Source organism: Gadus chalcogrammus, chromosome 5, assembly GCF_026213295.1.
Source record: "Gadus chalcogrammus isolate NIFS_2021 chromosome 5, NIFS_Gcha_1.0, whole genome shotgun sequence".
Classification (NCBI taxonomy): Eukaryota; Metazoa; Chordata; class Actinopteri; order Gadiformes; family Gadidae; genus Gadus; species Gadus chalcogrammus.
The window spans coordinates 15459775-15477208 of NC_079416.1; the positions used below are offsets into that span (position 1 = coordinate 15459775).

Below are 17434 nucleotides of genomic sequence, written 5' to 3' on the forward strand. Positions count from 1 at the left end.
TAGGGGGTAACACTGTCGTTTTTATTAAATGAAACATGAGGGGTAACATTGTGGTTTTTTATTGGTCGTACTGAAAAAAAACATAAGGGGTAACACTGTCGTTTTTTATTGTTTGTCATGAAAAAAACATAAGGAGTAACACTGTTGTTTTTTATTGTTTGTAATGAAAGAAAACATAAGGGGTAACACTGTTGTTTTTTATTGTTTGTAATGAAAGAAAACATAAGGGGTAACACTGTTGTTTTTTATTGTTCGTAATGAAAAAAAACATAAGGGGTAACACTGTCGTTTTTTATTGTTCGTCATGAAAAAAACATAAGGGGTAACACTTTTTTTTTTTATTGGTCGTCATGAAAAAAAACATAAGGGGTAACACTGTTGTTTTTTATTGTTTGTCATGAAAAAAACATAAGGGGTAACACTGTCGTTTTTTATTGGTCATGAAAAAAAACATAAGGGGTAACACTGTTGTTTTTTATTGTTCGTAATGAAACACTGTTGTTTTTTATTGTTCGTAATGAAAAAAAACATAAGGGGTAACACTTGTTTTTTATTGTTTGTCATGAAAAAAACATAAGGGGTAACACTGTCGTTTTTTATTGGTCATGAAAAAAAACATAAGGGGTAACACTGTTGTTTTTTATTGTTCGTAATGAAACACTGTTGTTTTTTATTGTTCGTAATGAAAAAAAACATAAGGGGTAACACTGTTGTTTTTTATTGGTCGTCATGAAAAAAAACATAAGGGGTAACACTGTTGTTTTTTATTGGTCATAATGAAAAAAAACATAAGGGGTAACACTGTTTTTTTATTGTTCGTCATGAAAAAAACATAAGGGGTAACACTGTCGTTTTTTATTGGTCATGAAAAAAAACATAAGGGGTAACACTGTTGTTTTTATTGTTCGTCATGAAAAAAATTATATATATATTTTTTTTTCATGAATTTTTTTCATTTTTCATAAAAAATTATAAAGTCAAGTATAACCATTGTTAAGATTTTATTCGGTGTCTTGATGGTGCATTGGTAAGTTCGGAGGTTAACACCCTAAGCCGCTCAGGTTCAAATCGCCGCAACAACGTCGTCACTGTCATTTTTTATTGGTCGTCATGAATAAAAAACATATTTGAAAAAAAAAAAATGTTGTCCTTGTCGAATAAAATATAAGGGGTAACACTGTTGCTTTTCATTGGTCGTCATGAAAAAAAACATAAGGGGTAACACTGTTGTTTTTTATTGGTCATGAAAAAAAACATAAGGGGTAACACTGTTGTTTTTTATTGTTCGTAATGAAAAAAAACATAAGGGGTAACACGGTTGTTTTTTATTGTTCGTAATGAAAAAAAACATAAGGGAAATAATAGAAATACACAATAATAGAAATACACACGTCATATATAACCTCAGACATATTGAAATTATGAATCTCATTGGGAAGTGGTGAGAGCTGTGAGCGAACCCCCTGGAGACCGGGGTTCAAGTCCGGTTGATGTCCTCTGTTGGAAGACTCATATTTCTATTTCATGCGAATTATAAAGTCAAGTATAACCATTGTTAAGATTTTATTCGGTGTCTTGATGGTGCATTGGTAAGTTCGGAGGTTAACACCCTAAGCCGCTCAGGTTCGAATCGCCGCAACAACGTCGCCACTGTCGTTTTTTATTGGTCGTCATGAATAAAAAACATATTTAAAAAACAAAAAATGTTGTCCTTGTCAAATAAAATATAAGGGGTAACACTGTTGCTTTTCATCTGTCATCATGGGAAAAAAACATAAGGGGTAACACTGTCGTTTTTTATCTGTCGTCATGAAAAAAAACATAAGGGGTAACACTGTTTTTTTTTATTGGTCGTCATGAAAAAAAAAAAAAGGGGTAACACTGTTGTCTTTGTCAAATAAAACGTAAAGGGTAACACTGTCGTTTTTTATCTGTCGTCATGAAAAACCCATATGGGTTAACACTGTCGAAATGTATCGAATAAAACATAGGGGGTAACACTGTCGTTTTTATTAAATGAAACATGAGGGGTAACATTGTGGTTTTTTATTGGTCGTACTGAAAAAAAACATAAGGGGTAACACTGTCGTTTTTTATTGTTTGTCATGAAAAAAACATAAGGGGTAACACTGTTGTTTTTTATTGTTTGTAATGAAAGAAAACATAAGGGGTAACACTGTTGTTTTTTATTGTTCGTAATGAAAAAAAACATAAGGGGTAACACTGTCGTTTTTTATTGTTCGTCATGAAAAAAACATAAGGGGTAACACTTTTTTTTTTTATTGGTCGTCATGAAAAAAAACATAAGGGGTAACACTGTTGTTTTTTATTGTTTGTCATGAAAAAAACATAAGGGGTAACACTGTCGTTTTTTATTGGTCATGAAAAAAAACATAAGGGGTAACACTGTTGTTTTTTATTGTTCGTAATGAAACACTGTTGTTTTTTATTGTTCGTAATGAAAAAAAACATAAGGGGTAACACTGTTGTTTTTTATTGGTCGTCATGAAAAAAAACATAAGGGGTAACACTGTTGTTTTTTATTGGTCATAATGAAAAAAAACATAAGGGGTAACACTGTTGTTTTTTATTGTTCGTCATGAAAAAAATTATATATTTTTTTTTTTTTCATGAATTTTTTTCATTTTTCATAAAAAATTATAAAGTCAAGTATAACCATTGTTAGGATTTTATTCGGTGTCTTGATGGTGCATTGGTAAGTTCGGAGGTTAACACCCTAAGCCGCTCAGGTTCGAATCGCCGCAACAACGTCGCCACTGTAATTTTTTATTGGTCGTCATGAATAAAAAACATATTTGAAAAAAAAAAAATGTTGTCCTTGTCGAATAAAATATAAGGGGTAACACTGTTGCTTTTCATTGGTCGTCATGAAAAAAAACATAAGGGGTAACACGGTTGTTTTTTATTGTTCGTCATGAAAAAAACATAAGGGGTAACACTGTCGTTTTTTATTGGTCATGAAAAAAAACATAAGGGGTAACACTGTTGTTTTTTATTGTTCGTAATGAAAAAAAACATAAGGGGTAACACTGTCGTTTTTTATTGTTCGTCATGAAAAAAACATAAGGGGTAACACTGTTGTTTTTTATTGGTCATGAAAAAAAACATAAGGGGTAACACTGTTGTTTTTTATTGTTCGTAATGAAAAAAAACATAAGGGGTAACACTGTCATTTTTTATTGTTCGTCATGAAAAAAACATAAGGGGTAACACTGTTGTTTTTTATTGGTCGTCATGAAAAAAAACATAAGGGGTAACACTGTTGTTTTTTATTGGTCATAATGAAAAAAAACATAAGGGGTAACACTGTTTTTTTATTGTTCGTCATGAAAAAAACATAAGGGGTAACACTGTCGTTTTTTATTGGTCATGAAAAAAAACATAAGGGGTAACACTGTTGTTTTTTATTGTTCGTCATGAAAAAAATTATATATATTTTTTTTTTTCATGAATTTTTTTCATTTTTCATAAAAAATTATAAAGTCAAGTATAACCATTGTTAAGATTTTATTCGGTGTCTTGATGGTGCATTGGTAAGTTCGGAGGTTAACACCCTAAGCCGCTCAGGTTCGAATCGCCGCAACAACGTCGTCACTGTCATTTTTTATTGGTCGTCATGAATAAAAAACATATTTGAAAAAAAAAAAATGTTGTCCTTGTCGAATAAAATATAAGGGGTAACACTGTTGCTTTTCATTGGTCGTCATGAAAAAAAACATAAGGGGTAACACTGTTGTTTTTTATTGGTCATGAAAAAAAACATAAGGGGTAACACTGTTGTTTTTTATTGTTCGTAATGAAAAAAAACATAAGGGGTAACACGGTTGTTTTTTATTGTTCGTAATGAAAAAAAACATAAGGGAAATAATAGAAATACACAATAATAGAAATACACACGTCATATATAACCTCAGACATATTGAAATTATGAATCTCATTGGGAAGTGGTGAGAGCTGTGAGCGAACCCCCTGGAGACCGGGGTTCAAGTCCGGTTGATGTCCTCTGTTGGAAGACTCATATTTCTATTTCATGCGAATTATAAAGTCAAGTATAACCATTGTTAAGATTTTATTCGGTGTCTTGATGGTGCATTGGTAAGTTCGGAGGTTAACACCCTAAGCCGCTCAGGTTCGAATCGCCGCAACAACGTCGCCACTGTCGTTTTTTATTGGTCGTCATGAATAAAAAACATATTTAAAAAACAAAAAATGTTGTCCTTGTCAAATAAAATATAAGGGGTAACACTGTTGCTTTTCATCTGTCATCATGGGAAAAAAACATAAGGGGTAACACTGTCGTTTTTTATCTGTCGTCATGAAAAAAAACATAAGGGGTAACACTGTTTTTTTTTATTGGTCGTCATGAAAAAAAAAAAAAGGGGTAACACTGTTGTCTTTGTCAAATAAAACGTAAAGGGTAACACTGTCGTTTTTTATCTGTCGTCATGAAAAACCCATATGGGTTAACACTGTCGAAATGTATCGAATAAAACATAGGGGGTAACACTGTCGTTTTTATTAAATGAAACATGAGGGGTAACATTGTGGTTTTTTATTGGTCGTACTGAAAAAAAACATAAGGGGTAACACTGTCGTTTTTTATTGTTTGTCATGAAAAAAACATAAGGGGTAACACTGTTGTTTTTTATTGTTTGTAATGAAAGAAAACATAAGGGGTAACACTGTTGTTTTTTATTGTTCGTAATGAAAAAAAACATAAGGGGTAACACTGTCGTTTTTTATTGTTCGTCATGAAAAAAACATAAGGGGTAACACTTTTTTTTTTTATTGGTCGTCATGAAAAAAAACATAAGGGGTAACACTGTTGTTTTTTATTGTTTGTCATGAAAAAAACATAAGGGGTAACACTGTCGTTTTTTATTGGTCATGAAAAAAAACATAAGGGGTAACACTGTTGTTTTTTATTGTTCGTAATGAAACACTGTTGTTTTTTATTGTTCGTAATGAAAAAAAACATAAGGGGTAACACTGTTGTTTTTTATTGGTCGTCATGAAAAAAAACATAAGGGGTAACACTGTTGTTTTTTATTGTTCGTCATGAAAAAAATTATAATTTTTTTTTTTTTTCATGAATTTTTTTCATTTTTCATAAAAAATTATAAAGTCAAGTATAACCATTGTTAAGATTTTATTCGGTGTCTTGATGGTGCATTGGTAAGTTCGGAGGTTAACACCCTAAGCCGCTCAGGTTCGAATCGCCGCAACAACGTCGCCACTGTAATTTTTTATTGGTCGTCATGAATAAAAAACATATTTGAAAAAAAAAAAATGTTGTCCTTGTCGAATAAAATATAAGGGGTAACACTGTTGCTTTTCATTGGTCGTCATGAAAAAAAACATAAGGGGTAACACGGTTGTTTTTTATTGTTCGTCATGAAAAAAACATAAGGGGTAACACTGTCGTTTTTTATTGGTCATGAAAAAAAACATAAGGGGTAACACTGTTGTTTTTTATTGTTCGTAATGAAAAAAAACATAAGGGGTAACACTGTCGTTTTTTATTGTTCGTCATGAAAAAAACATAAGGGGTAACACTGTTGTTTTTTATTGGTCATGAAAAAAAACATAAGGGGTAACACTGTTGTTTTTTATTGTTCGTAATGAAAAAAAACATAAGGGGTAACACTGTCATTTTCTATTGTTCGTCATGAAAAAAACATAAGGGGTAACACTGTTGTTTTTTATTGGTCGTCATGAAAAAAAACATAAGGGGTAACACTGTTGTTTTTTTATTGGTCGTCATGAAAAAAACATAAGGGGTAACACTGTTGTTTTTTTATTGTTCGTCATGAAAAAAACATAAGGGGTAACACTGTCGTTTTTTATTGTTCGTCATGAAAAAAACATAAGGGGTAACACTGTCGTTTTTTATTGGTCGTACTGAAAAAAAACATAAGGGGTAACACTGTTGTTTTTTATTGTTCGTAATGAAAAAAACATAAGGGGTCACACTGTCGTTTTTTATTGGTCATGAAAAAAAACATAAGGGGTAACACTGTTGTTTTTTATTGTTCGTCATGAAAAAAACATAAGGGGTAACACTGTCGTTTTTTATTGTTCGTCATGAAAAAAAATATAAGGGGTAACACTGTTGTCTTTGTCAAAAAACATAAGGTGTAACACTGTTGTTTTTTAAATATACATAAAAAATATATATTTTAGTTTTTATATATATTTCTTTTTTTTTCAAATTTCATTTTCTTTTATTTTTTTCTTGTGAGAGTAGCGGCTTGCCCCTAATGACCAGTCGCTACTGGTCATTCTGAGCGGGGACATTTAGAATTGTCGGTCCTCCTCATTTTTTTCCGGTCAATGACCGGTAATAACCGACAACGCTGCTATAAACCGGCCTAACTTTCACCGTCAACACCAAACCCCTTCTTCTTCGCACGGCTGTCAACATCCTAAACATACGCTAGTTAGATTTTCTCAAACAGCAGTTTCAAGTACGGGTAGCATAGAACTAACGTTAGCCAGGTGGGTGCTCCATGATTGCTAAATCTAATGAGGTAAAATTGCCATTAAGGAAGGAAAGCATAGTATGTCTTGCGACTGTGCTTCGCAGTATGCCTTGCGAAACCCAGTATGCCTTTCGAAACACCTCGTGATTGGTCGATGAAACGCTACCAGGAACGCCTAAAGGGCGTTCTTGTGTCATGACGGAAATGCCCAAGCCTGCAGCAGGACCCTTCTCGAATGGGCGGGGATACCCAGTCTACAGTTTGGCTTTACTTGCGTCATCGTTTGTCAACGTAGTACTTTATTTAAACACTAAGGGGCGCTTAGTACTTCCAATGACACAGTAGGTGTGTTAAAAGTAGAATTAGAATATGTAATATTCCGGCATTAAAACATGTTAAAACGACTAGATTTGTTATATATTTTATTTTCTTACGTACTAACATAATCCCACATTTTGTCAGCCAATGATCATCTCGGCGAGATCCACATTTTTTAAATGTGACCAACTATGTCCCCTTTCTTGAAAATAACCTACTCAATGTGTATTGTTTCATTTGCTAATGCATATTTTTTTTTCTATCTACAATGCTTCATTTTACATTTTGCGATCAATACACACTATTAGGTCAGTAATGTATCATATTCTAGGAAGCTTTTTTCACTTTTGTTTACATTATTTTTCTTTATTACATTTACATTGAAGGCATTTAGCAGACTTTTATCGAAACAACTTACAACGGTTCATACACACAGTCACAAACGACGGCAGAGTCACCCATGCAAGGTCAGCTGGTCGGGAGCAGTCAGAGTTGGGGGGTCTTGCTCAGGGACACCTCGACTCTCAGCTAGGAGGAGCCGGGGATCAAACTACCTTCTGAGCTAAGCTGACCCATTATTAACGTGCTAATTAAATTAATTCAATAAAAAACTTTTCAAGGACCAAGCTAGGTCTAATCTTCCTGCGATATAGGGTTGATTCAGGACCTCATTCCTACGATCTAATTTCTAGGACCCTCATTTTGAATAGGTCTTAATAACGTTTATGCCAAATGTCTGGTCCAACATTACGAAACAATGTTGAATTAAGAGACTGGCTGATACTAACAGTCAAAATGATAAAACAGTATTAAACAATCATTAACATTGAAGACAAGACTACTTCTGATTTAACATAGCGGACAGTTGACTTAAACATGATCGCATATTGAGCTCAGATTCTGGATAAACCAAACCAAGAAAGCGGTTTCCTTCAGTCATTTTAAAAGAAGTAGAGGTATCATTTTCAATCAGAAAACGTGAGACAATGACTTGAAGAACCGGGGAGGATATATTCAAAACATGACATTGCCTTTAAACGTACTTCTTGCTGCTTGAGGGTGTTGGGAGGCGTTCAGGGCGTGCCGGTGGCGCCTGAGTCTAGCGTGAGCGCCACAAGCCTGCTGACGAGGTCAGAGTGAGTGGGGTGAAAGGGCAGAGCGTCCACCTCCATGGCCAGGTTACCAGTCCCGCCGCTACGCACTCCTAACCGCACCAGGCTGGACAACACCGCCTCCTCCTGGAGAGAGAGGGAACCGATGGAGTCACATGTGGTCAGGTGATCAATGAGAAGGGCTGAAAGGAACTCTTATTACAACTGTACTACTCAGTGGACCGTCATCAAGTAGCCTTTTTAGTGTTATAGTATAAAAAAATATATAAGGAGGCATTTAGTTAAAGAGCCCACCCATCTCACTCAACAGCGAAAACAAATCACCTGTCGTTACACTGAATTAACCTGAGGGCTATGATCGGTTAGGCAGTAAACAACCACTCAAGTGACTCGTCATAAAATAAATAATAATAATCTACAAAATTCAAGAAAGGCTTTCATATGCTTTGTTAAAAAAGTTACAAAGTACTTTTGAAGTGACTTAATTTATACTAAACTCGTTTTTTTTCTTAAACGAGTTCTTTCACTTCTACTGGAGTACATCCGAGTCCCAGTGAAAGAGGACCTTCCAGCACTCTGAACCTCAGATCATCACAGGATAAACACTGGCTACTATAGTAAGTCCAGCTGTTGTTTGTTCTCACTTTGTCCACAGAGGGCAGGGAGGTGAGAAGGTTGTCCAGCAGTCCGGGGGAAGTTGCTGGTTCGGTTCCTCTGCGTAGGTAACGCTGGTGGGTGGGGCAGGTGTAGAGGAGGTACAGGGCGCAGGCCACCGCGTACCCCCCCCAGTTGGACACTCCTGGAGGAGGGCAGAACCACAAGAACACACACGGTGGTCAGCTGTGCCACTGACCCATTGATCTCCTCAACGTCATCCAAGATGGTAGAGGACAGCACAAGTATTAACTACGGAAATGTAACGAACGGGGAAAACTGCGTTTGAGGTGGGAGTTAGTTAGTGTCAGGTGTTAAGCCTGACACTATATTCAGACCCACACTGAGTCTGAATATAATTGGCATGGCAGGATACTGGGTGGTGCTTCAAGTACAAGTTCTCTTTGTGTGCAGAGAACAATAGAGGTGAAATAACGCAGGCAGGCCTGGACAATATGATCACAGCTTCATGACATAATTTGCATAAACGGGATCAGCTTGTTAAAGAGGTGATTCATGGAGTTGTGGTTTACATATAACCATGAACGCACCAGCCGTAATTGCGTAGTCAGCTGCCACATCACATGCTACCAGGCTCCCATTTGGCATCAGGGCCTTCACCTTCTCCTTAACCTTGCCCATCCCCAACTCATTACCACCATCACCAATACCTGAGAGAGAGAGAGAAAGAGAGAGAGAGACATTGTGATATTATTATCATATACTATGTAAATCACTGAAGTCTAAAGACATTGTGTGTTCCTAATCAGGCTACCTATAGTAGTGATTCCAGGTAGGTCCGCAGCGGCTACAAACAGGTCGTCGATGGGGTCCACCAGATGCTTGATGTTGGCCCCCCGCATGTTGTAGTAGTTTCCATCTGCTGCCCGACCGCTGCGCTCTATCGCCACCAAGTGGTCAAACCTGCTCATCAAAACAACCCACAATAGGCTCTTCTTCCCAGGGGGGGCCGTCATTGGACAAACACAGGTGTCAATCAGAACACTCATTGTGGGTCTGTGTCAACGTAGGACATCACTTGTGTTTGTCCTACGATGAAGCCTCAGTCAAATGGGTCCATGTAGGACATAGTGGGCCCTTTCTGAATCGTTCATGCTGGTGGATGTGTCTGGTGTGAATGTGTTTCCCCCATGTGCTGACCTGGGCTTTGTGGGGTCTCCCTCGTGACACAGGAAGTGGAGGGCGGAGTCGGGCCCGTTGTCTTCAAAAGTGACCAATGGGATTGTGGTTTTCAAAACACCTAAAACGGCAGTTGGGGGATGGGTCACATGGCTGTATTATAGATTCAAATACAATTCTGTTAATTTCATTTCCAATATTGTAACCCAAAAACGCGGGTCTGCTGGTCAGAATGTTAAGTACTTTTTATGGACAATATATTTTTATTGACAGTACAGACCCCACTGCAACACTGATATCATGCAACTTTACTGCATTACAAAGCCTTACTAAATACTCAAAAACTCACACACACACACACACACACACACACACACACACACACACACACACACACACACACACACACACACACACACACACACACACACACACACACACACACACACACACACACGAGCAGTGGAATAAACTAGAAACTACTGCTTTGGTAACCTTCCAGCCATGAATGGATGGAGCAGTAGTCAGGGTCATTAGGTGGGAGGGGGGCTCTGTGATGCAGTATCCCCACCTGTCCTCACAGCTTCCTCCAACAGCTCCTGGTTCAGCTGCACAGCTCTCTTGTCCGTTACCATGGTGACCTGTTTGCCGAGGGCAATCAACATGGTTGCCATGGCGAGGGCCCCCGGTGGGCCGTCCGTCTCGTCAGGTGGGCTGGGGGGGGGGGGGAGGATCAACAGGAGCAGGAGTAACATGAATAAAGTTGTGTATGCCTTATCATATAGACTCCACTCAAAGTGGGTTGAGGTGGAAACAAGTATATCTTCGAGTCACATTTGAAAGAGAGACACAATTATGATTGAGTATAAATACCTGTGCATGTAGTGTGTGGGGAAACCAGTTGTTATGGCAACAGAGGTAGAGTGGGAAAGGGCAAGACAGGAACGCAAAAGTTCATCCTGCACAAAAAGAGCCTTGATGCCGCGATTACCTGTGAACACACCCCTCTGTTTACATACAATTTACATTCTTACATACATCGTTCAACTGAAATTCTTCGAAGAAAAACCAAACCCTAAAACATCTTCAATAAAATGAAGTCATACAGTGGGTTTCATCCTAGTCTTATGGATTCATCATGGTTCAAATCTCGATGTAAATAGAAAAAGTTTGAAACATTGTACATTATAAATATGGACTCAAATAGCCCCCTGTGGGTTAAACGCACTCATTGCATTAGTTAGCTGTTATTGGCTGGCACCCATTGTTTTGGGTTGCTAGGCAAGTAAATGAAAGCAACAGATACAGTAGATAAGGTAGAAATATGAACAATAATATTCATTCATCATGAAATTCATTCCAAAAAATAATTTATGGATGTAAATGTTTCACTGTACCTGGATCTTCTCCAATCACCTTCTCCAGCTGCCTTATCTTCCCCACAGCCCCCTCTGAAGCCAGGCTGTACAGCAAGGGATCCTGGGAGATCAGGAAGCAGCATGGGCTCAGCTGGGACGTTGGAAGGGGGGTGTCTGGGATATCTGTCAGGAACATACTGCCTGGAGAGTGGCTGAAGGCCAGAAGAGGTTCTGGAACAAGATGAGTAAAGTGGACAAAGAAGACAGTGATCATGAGGGTGATGACAGTTACTATGCTGGAGGTCAGCTCATATCGAATGGACAACTTGGAGCTACTCTGAATTTTTTTTGCCTTTTCGCCGAAGGCAAAACCTTGTCTTATTAATACTTAATGTGAAAATAGCTTAACAAGGCAAAGAAATATTCCTCTTTGTTGAATTTATTTTGGAAACATAAAAAAATCTCAGGTACCATAGCACTTAACCATGAATAAAATAAAATACCTTTATACCTCTCCGATTTTTTTAATGAGTTGCAAATATGGAAAAAACATATTGACATAAACATAAATCCCTATATTAAAAAACGTATCAAGTGTATGCTTAAACCAGAGCATAAAGTAGATGAATGACCTACAACCAGATTGTAAAAAAGCTTCCTTATGCAGGCATGTGATGCAGGTTAGGGGATAGCATGGTTGACTCACTGCTGTTGCGTATTGCTTCTACGGCGGTGACTCCACAGGCCCAGAAGACTGGCACATCACCAGCGTGGCGTTCTACTGGGTCCCCATACTCTGGCCGGGACAGGTCTCGTATGCCTAGGAGAGCTACACACACACACACACACACACACACACACACACACACACACACACACACACACACACACACACACACACACACACACACACACACACACACACACACACACACACACACACACACACTACTGGGTACTACCTAAATCCAAATAATTGTTTTCATATAATAATTTATGTGAACACATTTATACTACAGCATTCTGTAGAAAAATCTGTCAGCCATTAAACCCAATGCCCTCGATACAAAAAGATAAAATATATCATCAAAATATACTCGTATTGTGGGGCAATTAACTCTCAAAGTGAACCCCCTTCGGTTAGTTGTTTCTCAGTTGCCTTGGCAATGGCTACTGTATTGGGTCTGACTCCTGCCCCGAAACATCATTCACGTCCGTAAACATAACATCATATAATAAAGACTGTACAATAAATCCATCCTGCTCGTTAAGGTGTGTACCTGGGTCTCCTATGTGTATAGGAGCTCCGTGGGCGTGTGGGTTGAGGTGTGTTATTTTCGCAGCAGTGGTCACCATGTCAGCAGGAACCGGACGCATGGTGACCACCAGGGGGCAGTCAAACACTCCCACTGGAACACAGGGGACTGCAGTCTTCGTAAAAAAAACACACAAGCAAATAGCATGACACACATAAGCACAAGCACACACACACACACGCAGGGCCGACGGACTGCGGGGGAAAGTGAGGCAGTCGTGGGGGGGCCCAAGGCAGAGGGGGGGGGCCCATGGCAAAACAAAAAAATATATATATATATTTGAATCATACACCAGCCCATAGTGTTAGGAGTCGCACACGGCCTCGTCCCCCCCCATCCCCCGTCAACAATTGTTCTCTACCCCCCCCCCCCCCGCACACGGCCTCATCTCCCCCCCCCCCCCCCCCCCCCCCCCCCCTGTCAACAATTGTTCTCTACCCCCCCCCCTCCCCGTCAACAATTGTTCTCTACCCCCCCCGTCAACAATTGTTCTCTACCCCCCCCCCCCCGTCAACAATTCAGCGCAGGGGGCTGGTAGGGGAATTCGGGGGGGGGGGGGGGGGGCCCATCAGTACCTCTTGTATAGGGGCCCAGGATTTGGTGCAACGGCCCTGCACACACACATACACACACGCATACATAGCCACGTACACACACTCAGTGTCTGAATAAAATCTGACCTGTAGCCTAACAGCACAGAAAAGAGGTTCAATCACACAGAACCTTTTGTATCTTATTTTGTGCTTCCATCTTTATGAAACCACATTATTAAGATGAGATAATGATTAATGTTAAAATCTATTCATAGAAGTACCCAATCATTCATTCATTTTTAATTATTTGACTTTGCCCATACCTTGTAAATGCTGTTCTTGCCTTGCTCCACATTCCGGTCAGGAACTCCAGCTTCCCTGAGACGGGCCTCAAAACCAAAGCTGCTGCCCAGGTAGAAGAACACCATGTCTGGCCAGCAGGCCCCCGGGCCCTCTGACCGCACCACCCCAGTGTCTGCTCCAGCTCTGGGGGACCGGGAGACAATAGGCGGGGTGAGACCATCAGCCCAATGGCACAGTTCAGGCGCTGACTGACTATAGCGGCTCCACCAATGTATCATAGCAGAATGTTCAGGGGTTCAATAACAGTGGGGCTGAGAAATTCTAGACTACATTCACTTGATTGATCATTGACACCATATCAACCTTCTACCTTTTATAAAATGGCTTAAAGGTGTAAGGTCAGACGTGTGCTGATATCCAATCTGAATGCGGTTGGGAAGCACTCGGAGACTGAAGCTAAAGTTTTGAGACTTCAAAAACAGATTGTACCTCCTAGCTAGGTTTGACTGAGCTCTAGCCTACTGCACTGACATAGTCTGCCCCGTTGGTTGGCTGTTGACACCGTCTCTCGTCCTGTCCATGGGTTACCTTGAATCATCGCCGAAACCTTTCAGACTGGGGACAGTCTTCTGCAGACGGCCATTCTCAAACACACAGTACTGGGAAATATAGCTCCTGCAGATTTGGGAGACAATGAGAATGAATCAACAAAAATAAGAAAGAAAGAGTGAGTGACATGTGGGAACACATTTTGTATGGTTATTGATTTATTAAATATTTAAGAGGCTAAATCAAAAATGTTGGATATGTGTCTATTCAAAGGGAATTATGGCAGCATATAGGTCACTCATGGTAAATACATGAACACAGACACCAAAATATCCAATTGCAATATTAATATTTATTTATTTATTTAAGAGCTGAGTTGCAATTATAAAAAAAAATCAATATCATAATTGATGAAAGTAAATTAAATTGCCCTTGAAACTTAACATGTGTTGTTTTCAGAGGAACTTGACCATGTTTTCCAAGTACATCAAATTGCAAGTCCAATTCCAGACATAAGCCCAAACCCCATGCTTTTCAGTGGACGCATGGTGCAGATGCTGCAACCCAGCTGATTGTCGAGGGTTGAGTGTATTGATACAGACAGATGGTGTAACATGCTTCCTGCCTGGTTCAACCTGTGCCCATTGATTACTCCCCCAGCCCCAGAGTCCAATCAGCGTGACTCGGGGCTAGGTGAGGCTGCTCTAACCAGCCATCAGCCACACACACATAAGCATGTGCCAGTATAACTGATCCACAGAATGGGTATCGTTCACATACGATTGATTCTGCTGACAATCACTGATCATTTTAGGATCTGTGTACATTACCGTGTATCAACATTGGAGGCTATTGGAAGGCAAGAGGTCTCTCCTGGTTGGCTGCGATAAAGCAGTGACAAGGCGGCGGGGTTCCTTGAGCAGAATGCTTCGAAGTCATTTGCCAGAGCACTGGGCAGGATGACCACCGTGGCCTGTTGGTGTCCTAAGGAAATACATTCATAAACCAATAAGTATTGTTTACTTAGTATATTATACTATGTAAACAATGCAAAACAGGGATGGTCCCTATGCTGTAAAGTCTTTAAATTGGACGAGTTACAGCAATGATGTTAGTAGTTTGTCTGGCACAAACCACCTTGTGACTTCACTGTGTGCTTGGCTAAACTAGTGCTCTGGTTTCTTTCTCAAGCCACTTGGCCCCTCACCCAACGGTCTTGAGGCGTTTCAGTAAGAGATCTTCATAAGCATTGAGCCAAACCGGAGGTAGGCTACATAATATGTAATCTCAGATTTAGCCGTCCTTCTATGTTAGAGCTGCACTTTTTTTGGCAGGAAACCGAAAACTCAAAAGGGGCAGAGGAATGTTTTTTCCCTGTTCCATTACAGAGATACTTTACTTAAGATAAACAAAAAATGTGTGAAGGAAGTTTTCAGAGGCGGTTAATAAGTGTTTTTCTACAGTGGCCAGGCTCAACGGTATTGAATTGTGATATTTAACAACATCTTTTTGCAGTTCACTAATGCTACATGAGTTTGTGTTTGCTGTTAATAGCTAATTGCATGCTTACAGATCCCTGCCTCAAGCAACATGATTGGCCGTAACAAATACACAGCACGGTTTAAATAAGCTTGGAGTTTGTATGCTCCAGACTTTAGATTATGTAACCTAGCTGGACTCTGTGTCTATGCTTGGTTCCCAATCAGTTTTATATCTGGTTTGCTAATGTTCTGGTGTGTGGATGACTCTGGTTAACAGGTAACTGCTAGACTGATTAACCAAAGGTTCTGTTTGAGCAAGTCCCTGTCCACTACCAAAATGTAAAAAAATGCCTTCTCGCTGATTTCTGGGAGACAAAATTTGTTCCCTTTCATTTCGGGAAGGGGGTGTTAATGTCACCTTGTAGCCAAAAACTACCAATAACTAGTAACATATAGATAGAGGGAAAATATAGGGTAATTATTGACATTGTATCCTACCATTAAAAAACATTGTGAACATCACCTTTCATTTCAAATGATATATTTTAGGTTTTGTTTTGTCTTTGAAGAGAGAGTAGCGGCCAAGTACAAACATGGACAATGTGTAATCACTTATTAGATCAATAGACACACAAAAACAAACAATTGAATTGTGCCAACAGGCGACAAAGGAAGACACTTCTACTGTTGTATCAACTCTTTGCCTGCAAGGCAACAAAGCTTCAACCATTTGTTAGGAGAGTGAGATCTGTCGCTGTAGGCTCTCTGATATGTGGCTGATTTGCCGTGCAGCACTTACATTTGTGGTTGGTGCAATTATGATTATAGGCCTTGATTTCTCTCACAAGCATTTGAGTATCTGCAAAAAATAGGCCCCAGGGGTAATAGGCCCCAGGGGTAAAGTGGAACCATAATGTATGATTAGGATCTACTCTGTAGAATAGCCCAAAGAGGGATGAGCACTCTCACAACGTTGAAAGAAGAGCTGATTACCATGCGCTTTATGATTCCAAAGAAGCTTTTAAAAACCAAAACATAGTTATTAGCTCAATTATGCTTTTACTCCGCGTCAGATTTATTTGTTTACTCCCAAGGATTTTGTACAGCAAAGTAATATGAACAATGCTGAAATATTAAAAGGCCCAAACAGGTAGGATAGGATCATCATGAGTTTTTATTAAGTTCCTTAATAAATGTATTTGATGGTAAAAGGGTATTTAACCAAAAATTCTAAATAGTTGGCTGGGACACAACTGTCTTCTTGTGGATATGAGTATGATGGAAAATACACACCTAAATCGACGTGAGACGTAGTCATGCTTCGTAGGAACACCACGGATCTTCTAGCAACTCGGGCAGCGGTCAGCATAGTTCACCTTCATACATATCACACACACACACACACACACACACACACACACACACACACACACACAGACAGACAGACAGACAGACAGACAGACAGACAGACAGACAGACAGACAGACAGACAGACAGACAGACAGACACAGACACAGACACACACACACACACACACACCCCTAATAGTTTGTTTCAAAATCTCCTTGTAAAAGCAACTCAAAGTCATCAAAAAAAATGTACGTTGTGTTGAGCATATTGTTGAGGGCATTGTGGGGAAGCTTGATATCTAAACTTAAACGAAAGTGACCCTTTAGGCTAGTAGTCGCAACTCAACTAAATTAAATCACTAGCCGTGAACTCGTACCAGATGGATGTACTCCAAGTTTCAGGTCGTAATTTACGGGCTAAAAAGTGTCCCTGGAACGCATCATAAGCACACAGCACATGACTCACCTTGAAGTGTGAGCCGTTTGACAGGGCGACGAAAACAAACCCATTTGATTTCCTGTTGCGTGAATACACATTATCTCGCGAGAACGACACCGATCATCGCAACAATGAATCAACAAGTTAACCAAAAACATGGGTAACTTAACCCTAATCATGTCCTGCTGAAGCAGTATGTCAGCAACTTGCATTTTTCTAACACATATCTCTTTCAGATCATCAGATTTATATCGAGTAAATATATGCACACACACAAACTTTACTTTTTTTTATCAATTATTCATGATCAATTTATTCCCACGGGATTCATGAAAGTTCGCAATACATTTCCCTATAATGTATGCTGAAACACAACTAC

The 17434-nt window shown here is 39.2% G+C and overlaps 1 protein-coding gene across 2 annotated transcripts; it reads right to left on the reverse strand.

The window, feature by feature from the left end:
* Nucleotides 1–1060: 1060 nt before the first annotated feature.
* On the reverse strand, nucleotides 1061–17153 carry dglucy (D-glutamate cyclase). Of its 2 annotated transcripts, none has more exons than XM_056590456.1 (15): nucleotides 17083–17153; nucleotides 16561–16643; nucleotides 14617–14770; nucleotides 13826–13912; nucleotides 13258–13420; nucleotides 12366–12516; nucleotides 11792–11914; nucleotides 11125–11316; nucleotides 10601–10718; nucleotides 10299–10441; nucleotides 9749–9848; nucleotides 9363–9511; nucleotides 9139–9258; nucleotides 8578–8732; nucleotides 1061–8059 (listed from the first exon to the last, which is right to left on the reverse strand). In XM_056590456.1, the coding sequence occupies exons 2-15, from the start codon at nucleotides 16634–16636 to the stop codon at nucleotides 7895–7897; spliced, it is 1896 nt and encodes a 631-aa protein (XP_056446431.1). In that variant the 5' UTR covers nucleotides 16637–16643; nucleotides 17083–17153; the 3' UTR covers nucleotides 1061–7894. The 2 variants fall into 2 exon arrangements, with proteins under 2 accessions (XP_056446431.1, XP_056446432.1); XM_056590457.1 differs by lacking the exon at nucleotides 17083–17153 and adding an exon at nucleotides 16994–17078.
* Between the last annotated feature and the right edge of the window lie 281 nt (nucleotides 17154–17434).